The sequence below is a fragment of the Rousettus aegyptiacus genome, unplaced genomic scaffold, assembly GCF_014176215.1.
Source record: "Rousettus aegyptiacus isolate mRouAeg1 unplaced genomic scaffold, mRouAeg1.p scaffold_m13_p_4, whole genome shotgun sequence".
Lineage (NCBI taxonomy): Eukaryota > Metazoa > Chordata > Mammalia > Chiroptera > Pteropodidae > Rousettus > Rousettus aegyptiacus.
In genome coordinates this window covers 34,601,632-34,615,469 of record NW_023416307.1, presented here as the reverse complement: position 1 = coordinate 34,615,469, position 13,838 = coordinate 34,601,632, and the positions used below count along the sequence as shown (strand labels likewise).

Here is a 13,838-nt window from a genome sequence, read left to right as displayed (position 1 = left end):
GGACTTATCTTTTGATATACTAAGAAAGCCAGACCCTCTGACATGCCCTATAGACAGTAAAATACTGATCTGGAACAAAAATTATGTGAAACAGATGTTAAGTGACATACGAAATGTGCATTGGACACCCAGCCTGTCATAAATATTGCACTCTTAATCAGAAAGCATCTGTCTTTTCATTTCCTTTTCAGCAATCTCTGCATTGTGTTTAATCTGCACGGAAAGCTTCTCCTAACAGGTGCAACAATATTTACAAATTGGAAATCTTAGTTAAATGAAGTTTACAACTAGAGACCTTTCAATTAACAGGACAATATATTATGAGGAGGGATAATTCCAACATTCAGCAAATCCATAGAATGATTTCTATTTGTGAAATTTAATTATTGGAAAATTAAAGTGTAGACACCAAGAAAAGCTAAAGGTGAAAGGTGCTTCAAGCAATCTTCTGCAATATAACAGCATTCAAAGAATCTATAGGAAAAAGGTATTGGTGGAAATATGGCTATCATAAAATATTTGGGATATAGATTATAAACTGTCATATTTAATTAAAAATTATTTTAGAACTAATAATGTCCCATATGTCCATGAAAAATGGTATCTATGTTATTAGTTTATTTTCCTACAGTTAAATTTTTTTATTACTAGTCATTGTTGAAATTAAATATAACAGATTAAGAATCAATATTGCTGGATAAAAAAGATGGCAGAAATACTGTTTGCTTTGTAATCACCTAAATAAATTTTAAATAGACAATTTCTCAAAAAAAAAATGGGCATAATTATAAAATTAACTCAGAACACATACACAGTTTTTAAGGTCAAAGGGACTACAGAATTATCTACTTTAACTTTTATTCAAATTTTATTCAAAGTGAGTACAGATATAATAAACTCGGTTCCTACAGAAGCCAGGGCAAGTAATAGGTAACACGAGTCTGGTAAAACATGTGGTCCTTTATGTTGATCATCTATTTCCCAATTTTTAATAGAAACAGGTGTTGAGGTTATTATGCTGAGTGAAATAAGTCAGACAGAGAAAGATAAATACCATACGTTTTTACTTATCTATGGAATCTGAGAAACAAAAAGAATAAACTAATCAAAAAGTGACTCACAAATAGAGACAATTTGGTGATGGACAGAGGTGGGAGTGGTGCTGGGAGAATGGGGTAAAGAGTTAAAGAAGTCCAAATTAGTAGTTGATAGATGGTCATGGGGATAGGGAGCATGGCATAGAGAATGCAGTCAGCATTAATATGTTGGTTAGGTAGAAAACCAGAGGAGAAAGGGAGCAATTAGGGGGATTGTTTTATAAACTACATAAATGTCTGACCAATGTACTGTACACTTGTAACTAATAAAAGAAAGAAAGAAAGAAAGAAAGAAAGAAAGAAAGAAAGAAAGAAAGAAAGAAAGAAAGAAAGAAAGAAAGATAGAAAGGAAGGAAGGAAGGAAGGAAGGAAGGAAGGAAGGAAGGAAGGAAGGAAGAAAGAAAGAAAGAAAGAAAGAAAGAAAGAAAGAAAGAAAGAAAGAAAGAAAGAAAGAAAGAAAAACAGGTGTTGAAGACATATTATTCTTAACTGCACTCTAGGACAAACAGCACAACAGAGTTTTTAATAAAGAATATAGTAAGTTAGTATACATGATTTAGCTGATTGTGTCCGGTGGTGGGGGTGGGGATGGGAATAATATTTCTAGAAATTCAATTTTTAGATAAAGCACAGGGAAAACAAAATATATCTGTGGTCTAGATCTTGCCCTTGGGCTTTTCCAATCTGCAACCTTTAGTGTAAGAGTCGAGAACATGAGCTTACTTTTAAACAGATCTGAAGTCAACTTCTATCTTGGCCATTCGTTAGTTTTATAATCTTGGATAAGCTACTAGATTTTAAACTTCATTTAATCTACAACAAAAAAGTGTTAATAATAACAGCTGACTTATAGGGATATTTGTAAATATTAAATGAGATATGAGCGAAGTAAAAACACATAGCGCAGTAAGTACTCAATAAATGGCAGATATCATTTTGTACATTATATTTGTAATATATGTTATATAATATATCAACATATGTTATATTTTTAAATCTAATTTCAAATTCATGAAAATGCTTCAATTTCCTTACCTACTTTACTAATTGACATAGGATAAATCTTTATATCATGGAGAACGCCTTTCAATGTTTATAACTCCTCTTAATACATACAAATACTTATTATAGATTAACAGAGAAAGCAAAGATTATCTATTCTTTGAAGAGTTCACTGCACAAAATTATCTCATCTTAAGCATTCATATTTTATAAGGGACAAATCTATTTTTTTTTAAATGTTCCACACTAAAGCAATATAAACAAGGTCATTTGTTATAAAGCATAAGAGATTCTCTTTTAATTACATTTATGGAGATAAATATAATAGAAAATGATTTTGATGATGGAAGATAGTCTGAGTATAATTTTAAAAAATGATTAGCTTCTTTAGACTAAGACAGTTCAAATAAATAGACTGCAGCCTTAGGAGTTTCACAATGATGACATTACTATCTTAGAACTTCACTGGTAGTGACTTCCAACTCTTCTCCCTACTGACATCTCAGACCCTCCAGCTGATCTTAATCAAATGCCACCTCTTCAGCCTTAGAAGCTAGTTTTCCTTAACAATTAATAAGCTCCTCCCTTCCACTACTGTGTTCTTATCTAAAATGTTTAGAAATTCTCCCACTGATACGTTGGACCTACAGACAACAATAATCATGATGATAGCTATGGTTGACAGAGGGCCTTATTATATGCTCAATGTTAGCCAAGCCTTTTACATGCATAGTTTCCTTTATTTTTACTATGGCTCTATGAGGTAGATTCCATAAGTATACAGAGGTTTCTTATCTCTAAAATAATTCTGAAAAAGGTTAGATCATTTGTCTAATAAGTATCAGAGTCAGGAGTCAACGATTAGTCTCATTCTTAAGGATGTGCTATACAACCTCTCTGAATTCTTGGCTTGAAATTCAACCAAGGTGAGTCAGACGTGTATTGAATAAAAGCTATTATAAAATGTGTTAACATGACAGGAGCTGGATGGGCTGAGATGGGGGAATGATAAAGAGATATTAAGAAATATCAGGCTGAAAAATTAAAAATAAGTCAATTCCTTAATACATCGATGTAAGTATAATGCATATAGTGGCATTGCATAAAAGGAAAGATACCTCTACACATGTACCTCATTTTCAAACAGTAATAGCATATGAAAATCCAAATGTAAAAAAAAATCATAATTATTACTTTTACATTACCCAAGAATTTATCTCATCACAATTATATTCATTCAGAGTTTTTCCCTCCAGTAATTTAGTTGTTAAAAGTTGTTAGTGATCATTAGCTGTTTACAGAGGACCGAAAGTGTGTGTGTGGGGGGGGGGGGCGCAGAGGGCTGGGGGAGAGATGCAGAGAAACATAAAGCTGAATACTGCTAAAAGCTATCAGAAATTAAGATATTGCATACTAGAAGTTGAGCCTATAAAAATATAAACACAACTTTTTAGGAACATCTAAAGAACAAAGGAACATCTAAGAACAAGGCAGTCTTAATTTTTCAGCCACTATTTTGCTAATGTTAATAATTATCTAAAGCAGCCCACTCCAGAGGCTTTTAAAGAGCTCCCAAAAAGGCATGCACAATTTAAAAGAAATAAAATATTTCAACAGGTTTAGATCTACAGAGAAATGGTTTCCTGTGTCACAACTCTAAAAAAGATTAAAATGCCTGAAGTCCAATAGGTGGATGAACACAGACTTAATTAAGGTGAGTCATGGCTCTGTGATATTGTTTTGGAAAAAGCCTCCTATCTTCATAAAAAAAAAAAGTACTATCTTTTTAGGAAGAAAAACAATTGACAAACTTCAGGTAGCTGGTTCACAAGACTCACATTAATATACAGCATGTGAAATGCATTTTCCCTTGGGCAAGGAGAGGAGAATCTATTGCACATGTCATCTGTTTCTGTGAATACTGAAACTTACAATTATGTTTTGATGTTAATCCAACTACTGCAAATTTCTTGTTGCAAAGCACACTGTGAAAATGTGAGTGACAGCATAAATCTTTTTAAATTGAATTCAATACTATTGAAAAGAGCTGATGATTTCAAATACTGTTACAAAGCCTCTGAACAACAAGAATAACTCTTTAAATAAAGCAGCTTCCAGTGACCTATTTGGCAAGAAAGACAAATAGCCAGGATAAAATCAAATTCTCCATGTCTGCTATATTGTGTCCATGCATGGGTGTTTTGCGGTTTTAGAAACAATCACCTGTAATACTTTGATGTCCTCATAAGCAAACTGCACAGTGGGAACTCCAAGATGGTTGATGAAATATTCGGAATCACCTTGTATCTGTACAGAACTGACATTGGTTTTTGGGCACTGAGCTCTTCTGGAACAGTTGAAATTATTTTTCTGAAAAACATAATTTAAATTGTTAGCACAAACTATGTTTCTCAGGTCACCCCTAAATCATTGCTACTCAAAATGTGATCCATAGAACAGCAACATCAATGTCACTCAGGAACTTAGCCAAAATATAAATGCTCAGGCTCCACGCATGTCCTCTGGATTAGGAGCTTCAGGGACAGAGGCTAGGGATCCATGCTATAATACTGCTCTATGATATGGGATTCTGATGCTTATAGACCAACACTGGCCTAAATCAGGCTTTCCTTGCTATTGTAGCTTCAAAAGCATTTTTATCATACATTTGCTATGAAATGTAATTAACTCTTTCATTTGAAATATTTTTAAAGAATGTGAGTCCCTTAAAAGGTTTAGGGTTTGTTTTTCCTCTCATAAATTTAAAGCATGATTTGCTAGTATATAATTCCATTTTTTAAAAAAATGTTTTTTGAAAACCACAGAAAGAATTTTCTTCTTAAAAGCATATTCCTACATAAGAATATATGCCAACAACTACCATGGATCATCAAGGACCACAAAGCTAAGTGCAACCTCTGGGGAAATGTAATGAGATAGATTCTTATTTCTTTAAGCATTGTCTAACTCCCAGAATAAATGACAGTAGCTTTACAAAAATAAAAACATAATAAAAAAAGTAAATTAAGGGTTTCTATAACTAGCATTGTATAGAAATGTCTTTTTAAATAAAATTTCCAAAAATCTAGAGTCTTTCTGAGATAATATTTTCTTAAGTATGAAACATAGAGGAATACCAATCCCTTCAGCATTAATGATGAGGTAAGTGAGATAATCACATGAGAATACCACATCTAATAGGCAGAAAAGATGTACTCAATACACATTTGCGCTGAATCAAAAATTAATGGATTCTTCAACGTCCCCCTCCACCATGCTTCTTTGGCATGATATAGTTTTTAAAATACTTCTAAATATAACCTATCAAAGATTTGGAAATATGTAGATTAATATACAGAAAACAAATTACTCCAACTTTTTAAAATCATAGCGCTAGATATTTTATTACCTATCCACTTTTCTTTGAGGACTTAAGAGAAAGATCTTTGTAACAAAGTTAAAATCAATTAAAAAGGAGAGCCTTATGAGTGTTTATAACATAGGCAAGGTTTCAGCTCAATGTAATTTATAAATATGTTGGGTACTTAAGCACTTTGGAAATAGGAAGTAAAAGGAACATTCTACATATAATCAGTACCAACCTAATCCTTTTTGTGGTGACTTCCATCAATCTCCTTCTTTCTAAAGCCCAAGTTTCTAAAAAAAATTAATCCTCTTTTACTTCCTGATATCTTCCTGTGGCGAAGGCTCTTGGAGGTTTTATACCTGCGACAGTTTAGGTAGGGTATTGAATATTCCCAAAGAAGAGCTACCTTAAAGTAGTAGATTATGAAAAACAAACAAACAAAAAAACCCTACTTTAAATCATGTAAAAACTACAGGTATTTTTTTTTGAGAGATCTAGGTGTTAAAACTGGCACTTGTGAGGGTATTTGTTTAGCCAGAATCGATTGTTTTCTAATTGGATTTGAATATCTTGGGCAGGCAAGACATTGACCCATGTCCCATCCACCATGCTCAGCTGTCTTTACTCATTCAGATTTACTGAATGGTGGCCAGTGTCATTAGAATTTGTAAAACCTAAACTGGTGCACGCTTTTATGTTGTTAATGATTTCATCGAATCTAGTCTTTGCCTTTCCCTAGCCAATGAAATTAAAAATGATTTAAGGGATCTACTTTCTCTTTACTGTAACAACATCTACATTTTTTGAAACATCGTATGTATCCTACTCGACTGCAATAAAAATATAGGTTTGGCTTTAATTTCATTTTGCATAAATTATTCTAAATAGCCACTCCAAGTATCAGCCACACTCCTTAGATTTTTTTTTCTCAACAGAACAAATGCATGGATCAAAAATTGGCAATTCTAAATTTCACAATATGTTTCTATGAATCACATTTAAAAAATAAAATATAGATGTGATTTATATATAAATATATTTGATATTATTTCCATTAGGTCATTATTATATAATAGCTTCCCTCTGATGAAAAGTATTAGCTTTCCTGATATATCAGTTTCTAAATGGCACAAATGACTGCACTCCAATCAATAATTCTTGCACTTTTTGATGTAATAATTAAATAAAGCTCAGTTCTTGTTTAGCCTGTTTTTTTTTTTTTTATTGTCCGGGGCATTCTTTTTGAAGCCAACAGGAATTCTCTTCTAGTCTCACTGTTCTTATCTACTCCTACAGCATAACTTTACTATTGTCATCGATTCCATTCTCATCATTTCTTATGCATTAATGTAAGGATTCCAACATTATTACTTCCATATTTGGTATTTTTCAGGCAAACCAAAAGGTTAACATCCAATCTTCAGGATTACATTCCCTAAAATACTTCTGTACTCTTTTCCCTACTCTGGTTTGCTTTACTTCACCATGTTTGAAAAATCTATCTTTTCCCTAAAGGTTTGTATTGTCGCCTCATTTGTATATAAACTCCTTTTGTAAACCAGTTAAGATAGCAACAGAGTGAGCATTATTTAGAATTATTTTCAAATTATATTGGAAGGTTAAACCACACCTATGGTGCTACATATGTACTATTTATGGAGAGAGGATACAGAACAAAAGGGTTGTGTGGCCCCAGGGATAGTGGGCCTACATCTGGGAGCCCTTGGCTACACAGCCTCATGTCAGAATTAAGCTCAAATGAAGAGCAAAAGATTCAAGAAAATCAATCCAAATTTGGAAGCTTCAGGGACAACACAAAGTTCACTCAGGAGCCTTCCTGAGGCCTGTTCCTTACCTACTGAGCCCAGAGTTTCCCTGTAAAGTCCTGCAGAGAACTTATCTCACCAGCCCACAAACATCTTTCTCTCATCCTCCCTGACCCTGCCCTTGTTCTCTACTTCCTACTCTCCTGCTTTATTTTAACCAGTGATAAAAGGAGGAAACATGTGACCCCCAAGCCCCAAGCCTCTGTTTATTTTGTTCTTTTATGCTTTTGTTTCTGGCTAGTTTCAGAGTGAAATAGCCAGGATAAAATAGAAGACAGTTTGTAGATTTCTTTTCCCCAAGTCATTTCATCTGGGGATTTTCCTTAAGAGAAGAATATTCCTGGCACAGAAATCTTATCCTCTAAATCTTTTTATTATTCATTACTTTAAAATCTAGGCCAAATTCAGACCTTAAGTTATCCTAAATCTATATTCTGACCTAATGTAAATTGTTTTCCCACACAGCACTTCAATGCATTATAATAGATCCAGATCAGGTAATAGATACTGATTTACTCAATCCCTATAAGCACTAATATCTGAGACTAAAGTAGAAAGAAATTTTAATTTCTTTCATTTTACTAGAAGTTAGCCACCATGGGAAAGAGAAAATTGGTAACAAATTTGTACAGGTCAATTAATTTTAAAAAGCTATTTACAAGGCTGAGTAAATTCAAATTAAATATTTCATTCAATGAGTTCAAAATACTCCATATTTAATGTTTGATAACAAGCATTTTTATTCCAGTTCATAAAATAATCAAGTTCAGGCAAAAACTGTAGTTATGTCACTTATTTAATTTCATATCACAAGTCTGTGGAAGACCTGAAATGAAATCACCATCTGAATCCTAAAGCTGTAAGGCCGTATGCTCTTTGCAAGTATACTTTTAAACTAAAAGGCAAAATCTTATAGTAATAATCATAGAAGTGAAATATAAGAAATTAAGCCAAATTGGCATTAGCCGAATAGTGATACCAAGACACATTGACAAGTTTCCAAAATATTTTAAATTCAGTTTAATAATTAAAACATTTTATTTCTCCCACACTCTGCTTTCCCCTGTACACATAGGTATTCATACTATATACATAAGAAAGGTAAATTGATTACTTCTTCGAACAGTAATAAATGTATCAAAATAAAAGCATTATATTCTACATCTAAAATTAAAATTAAATCATTTTTTTTTCACTTCAGAATCATTCTTGTAACTCCAGTTGTGTAGAAATAATTTATCTTCCTGATTTTCCTAGTTTTCACAATACAATAATGTTCCAATTATGAAAATGATGCTTACATTATTTTTAAAATGATTTCTCATTATAGGCACTGAGATGTGTCAACTTGCCCAGGCCACCACAAGGTGCCCAGATAGATATTTATTTGGTCAGACATTATTCTGCATGTCTCTGTGAGGGTGTTTTTTGGATGAGTTTAGCATTTGAATTGGTAGACGAACTATGGTAGATTGCCCACCTTCATGTAGGTAGGCTTGCATTCAATCAGTTTAAGGCCTGACTAGGACAAAAAGGCAGACCTTCTCAGGAATAAAGAGGACTCTCCCTGCTCGACTGCCTTCAGGTGATATATAGGTCTTTTCCTTTCTTTGGACTCAACTGAAACATCAGTTCTTCTTGTGTCTCCCGTCTGCCGTCTTCTAGAGCGGAATTTACGCCATTGGCTTTCCTAAGTCTCCAGTTTGCCAACTGCATGCAGATCTTGGGACAGCTCAGCCTCCATAATTGTGTTAGTTAATTCCTTATAATAAATCTCATATATTTTATCAGTTCTGTTTCTCTAAAGAACTGTGGTTAATATAGATACTCATGTGGTAGACCACCTTTCTATTTAAGAAATTTTCATCAGAACTGGTGAAAAATTAGACTTTATGTTAGGTCTGCGGGGGGCCTGCTTAGAGGCTTCCCATCTTGACATCGGAATCCGGACAGGGGCCCATCCTAAAGCCCTGGCGCCAATGCCCTAATCCACCACCACCCTAATCCGGATGCTTAACTGACATTCCCTATTCTATACCCTACCCCAACATAATCCTATAAAAAATATGCTCTCCCATCCCAGGACATGACTTCTCTGGCCTCTCTCCTCTCTGGACCAGAGAACCTCGCCTGGGAGCGCTCTGCCAATAAAGGCTTGCTTTTAAAACTTCTCTCGGCATGTCACACATTTACCTTACACTTTAACTTTTAAGTAAGTAATGATGGTGAGAAGTTTTTTTCTTTTTTTTTCATTTGTTTGTTTGATTAACTGGAGGCAGTTAACAAATTAACAGAATTTTATTAAAATGCCTTTCCTTTAGAACTTATTAATATGATCCTAGGAAATGTGACCATGTAAACAGGTAAGAGATTCTAGAGAAATCATTACCTTTTGAAACTGGAAAGAAACTAAAACCCTAATTCCTAAGGGTTTTTATCCTGAGGTCCACAGAAAAACAAATAAACAAACAAACAGATTGTTGTACCAAATATATATATATATATATATATATATATATATATATATATATATTAATTTTTTTTAATTGAAACTTAACATTTCATTTAAATATGAAGTAGGCCAAAAATCCAATATTATTAGCAGTGCCTGTAACTTTGTAAATAAATAAAATCAGGCATTTTCATATCATCTTTCAGTTGTAGTGAATAAATTCATCACAAATTTGAATAGATGGCAGCTATGAGATACTTTGTGGAATTTTCTAGTTCACTGTGTTAATTTTAAAAAGCTTACATATTACTAAAATGAAAATGTGTGTTTTAATTCTTAGATAACTACAGTTAGAATTGGTTTCCCTTATAATCCTATGTCTTTTCATTAAGCATTTTAAAACATTATTTCTGAGAATGGGTCTATATAGGATATATCAACCAAAGTGGTCCAGAGAGGGGATATCCCCCAGCAAAATAGCTACATTTTACAAATTAGGAATCAGAGACCCCATATTAGCTGTTTCAGTTACCTGTGGTCAACTGTGTTCTGAATATATGAAATAGAAAATTCCAGAAATAAGCAAATCATAAGTTTTAAATTGCACGCTATTCTAAGCAGCATGATGAAACCTCTTGCTGTCCCACCCCATGCTGCCAGAACATAAATCAACCCAGTTTATAGTACCTGTCCATGTGTTATTAGTCAGTTACTTTGTAGCTGGCTCAGTTACCAAATGGACTATTCCAGTATCACAGTGCTTGTGTTCAAAGACCCCTTATTTTACTTAAGAATGGCCCCCAAGAGCAAGGATAGTGATTCCGGCCAATTCAGATATACCAAAGAAAAACCATAAAGAACTTCCTTTCAGTGAAAATTTATGTATGTATAGGGAAAAACAACAATGACAACAACAACAACAACAACATAGTACATATAGCGTTCAGTACTTATCTGTGGTTTGAGGCATCCACTGGAGGTCTTAGAATGTACCCTCTGCAAATAAAGGGGCTGGGGACTACTGGTTTGACTTTCTAGAAACTTTGAAAAGTTATCCTTAACACCAGTACCTGATAATGAATTTCGTATACATAAAACGTACTTTCAAAATAGCAACAATTTAAAGAAAAATTAATAAATATTTTGCAATGCCTTTATGAAAGACTAACTTGAGAAGGGGGAGAAAACTGGCTTTATTCACATTTTAAAATGGAAATTTTAAAATGGGATTTAAAAAATCTCTAGTATCTCAAGTTTTCTGCAAAGGTTTAAAAACCTACTTACAGAGTGTTTATAAAGTATTTTCAGCCTTAAATACTAATATATACGAGTAGAATCACCAAACTGAAAAATGCACTCTAATTCTGTCCTCATTTTTAATTTTTAAAACTTCAATCTTTTTCTAGAATGAGGGATATGTTACTTTATATTTGAAACACTTGAAATTAGATTGACGCTCTATCTATGGATGAATGAATGCTGTAACGATCGTTCTCTAAGGATAAAAATGGAGACAGATGAAGATATTTGCCCTTGTTTTTATTCTAACATGTGTTATCTCCCCTCTCTCCAAATCTACCTACTTCCTTTTCCTCTTCCTGACCAATTTAAGGTCCTGATCAATAGGCACGAGATAGCAGAAGACCTAAGTCTTTTTTATTTCTCTTCACTTAAGGCTTTGTGTAACAATAAAAACAGATCTGTTACTTTAAATTTTAAAAAATATTCACAATTCAACCAAACTGTGGGGTATAAATAAAAATTTCCCCTAATATAATAAAATAGTATCCACACTATGGTGTCTTATATCACAATAAATTCCAGGTTAATTCATTTTTAAATGTAAAAATCTAAATCATAAAGAATATAGAGGAAACAATGAAAGATAATTTTAATAATCTTAGAGCAGAAAAGACATTTTTGAGATGACAACAAACACAAAAGACAAAAAAATTATTAATTATTCCAACTGTATAATATTAAATATTATAATTTTTCTAAATGACAAAAATTACCATAAACAAGAATAATTTAAAACCTTGGAAAAATAGTTATAATTCATTTCACAGACAAAATGGCTAGTTTTTGTAAAATATAAAGAAAAAAGTGGATAGAAAATAGTCAATAAGTATGAACTGACATTTCACAAAAAATAATTATAAATGACTTATATACATAAAAGATATAGAAAGTATCTTTTTATATCTACTTTACAAAAAAAAAATCTTTGGCAAGTTTTATGCTTTGTGCATGTGGGAATACTGGAGCCTCATATATAGCTGAAGAAAGAAAAGTGATACAAATCCTATGGTTAAATAAATTATATCTATAAAATGGAATAATATTCAGTATTTAGAAAGAACAACAACAGTGTTAATGCACTGCCAATGAACAATTTTCAAGATACATTTTACAGGAAAATAATGTATAGACAGATTCTGTAAGGTGTTATTTGTGTTTAAGAAAAAAAGGATGTGTGTGCTGTGATATATGAAAATGCTACTTGCCTACGGGGAAGAACAGGTTTATAAAGAAGACATTTCATTGTGTACTTGTTTATTACTTTTGAAATGTAAATCTGTGATTGAATCACCTGCCAAAAATCAATGTTGCATTTTTCAAATCTCCTCTGAAATATATATTCTGTGTTCCCTATTCCAAGATTCCCTTGATTGTAAGATATAGTATCAATTTAAAAGCAGTTTTGTTGGATGATTGGAAGGAAACAAACCATATAACAGATATCTCCCAGTTTTAGAAATGTTAACATTTTACAAAATGCCTAAGAGTAGAGATATGGGGTATTTAGAGTTGTATTACTGAAAGCCATTTACTCTAAAATCAATTTAGGACACTTACATAAGGATCAGCCATTTACAATTAGACATCATAATGGATTATAACACAACCCTGTGAGATGGTTGAAAGAAGTATTACTAGTCCATTTTACAGATGAAAAGCTTTGCTGCCTTCTGGAGATACAACCATAGCAAATAGAATGGCAGGCAGGGATTTTTAACTTAATTGATACATTGTTGTCCCTCACTACCGCAACCACCTTCACCCTAGTCTAATGAGTCCCTCTAACCCACACATTAAAAAAAACAAAATGAGGATGAGTTCCTTAGTTTGTTTGGAAAGAGTTGGTAGGCTGCTGAATAACCAACTAAATTAAAATTATCTTTCAATTTCAGAAAAATGGTGACTTGAAAATAATTTACAAAATAAAAACTCCATAGATTCCTTTGCCATTTTGACACTTCTTTAATAGGTTTGATGTTGGTCACTCTAATAGCTAAACCAATTTCTTCGTGAAATGCAAACTATATATAGAATGACAGCCCCAGAGCCCTTCCAAAAAACTGTACTCTGATTATATCGAAATGAAATCGTGAGCATATTGAAAAGGTAAAGCAGAACCATACAAACTGACCTTCGGTCAACACATTGGATGAAAGCATACAGCCCCTGGGTACAATTCCTATACCACAGGATCAAGATATAGATTTTATGTCTCAATGAAGGATAACAACTCCGGCTTCACAACGCTGTTCCATGCTAAGCATTTGGCTGACATAACATAACTTCAGCTATTATTTCACCGGCTTTTTTTGAGGTTTGTCTTAAATAGCTTCCCCTAGCCTCATAGGCAATGCTATTTAAATAATACAGTGTCAGCGTTTCAGGTTTGTATTCCAGCTGCCAGGCATTAAAAAAATTAACTGAAAATCAAACTGGTTTTTGATTCAACATTAACTCTCTCAGGCTGCAAATATTTTTAATGAAATATTTAAACAAGATCTTCTGTAGATGAAAGAGTTTAGTAACTTCCCTTCAAAAAAAAAATATCAGACACTTCAATTGAAGTCGGGGAACAATTGGAGTTAATATAATGCATATATATTTAGCATCATTTAGTAATAATGGGCAAAAGTTTGCTGTCCTCTTTATGACCAGGATTATAGGGCAGTTGTAAATCAGGTGGTGATTTCCAGGTTTTTTAGAAGTAATTCATTTACCTGAGGAGGGCACAGGGAGAAAAGCTGAAAAATGTAGACTTGGCAAGCAGGAGGGCAAAAGGATGTGGATGGCAT

The 13,838-nt window shown here is 33.0% G+C and overlaps 1 protein-coding gene across 2 annotated transcripts in view; it reads right to left on the bottom strand.

Annotated features, from left to right (window-relative positions):
• The window catches only part of NAALADL2 (N-acetylated alpha-linked acidic dipeptidase like 2), a 798,563-nt gene that overhangs the window by 176,535 nt on the left and 608,190 nt on the right, over nucleotides 1–13,838 (bottom strand). For both annotated transcript variants that reach the window (XM_016156514.2, XM_016156436.2), the window contains exon 10: nucleotides 4,323–4,469. In XM_016156514.2, the coding sequence (XP_016012000.2) occupies nucleotides 4,323–4,469 (147 nt within the window). The remainder of the gene's footprint in view (nucleotides 1–4,322; nucleotides 4,470–13,838) is intronic.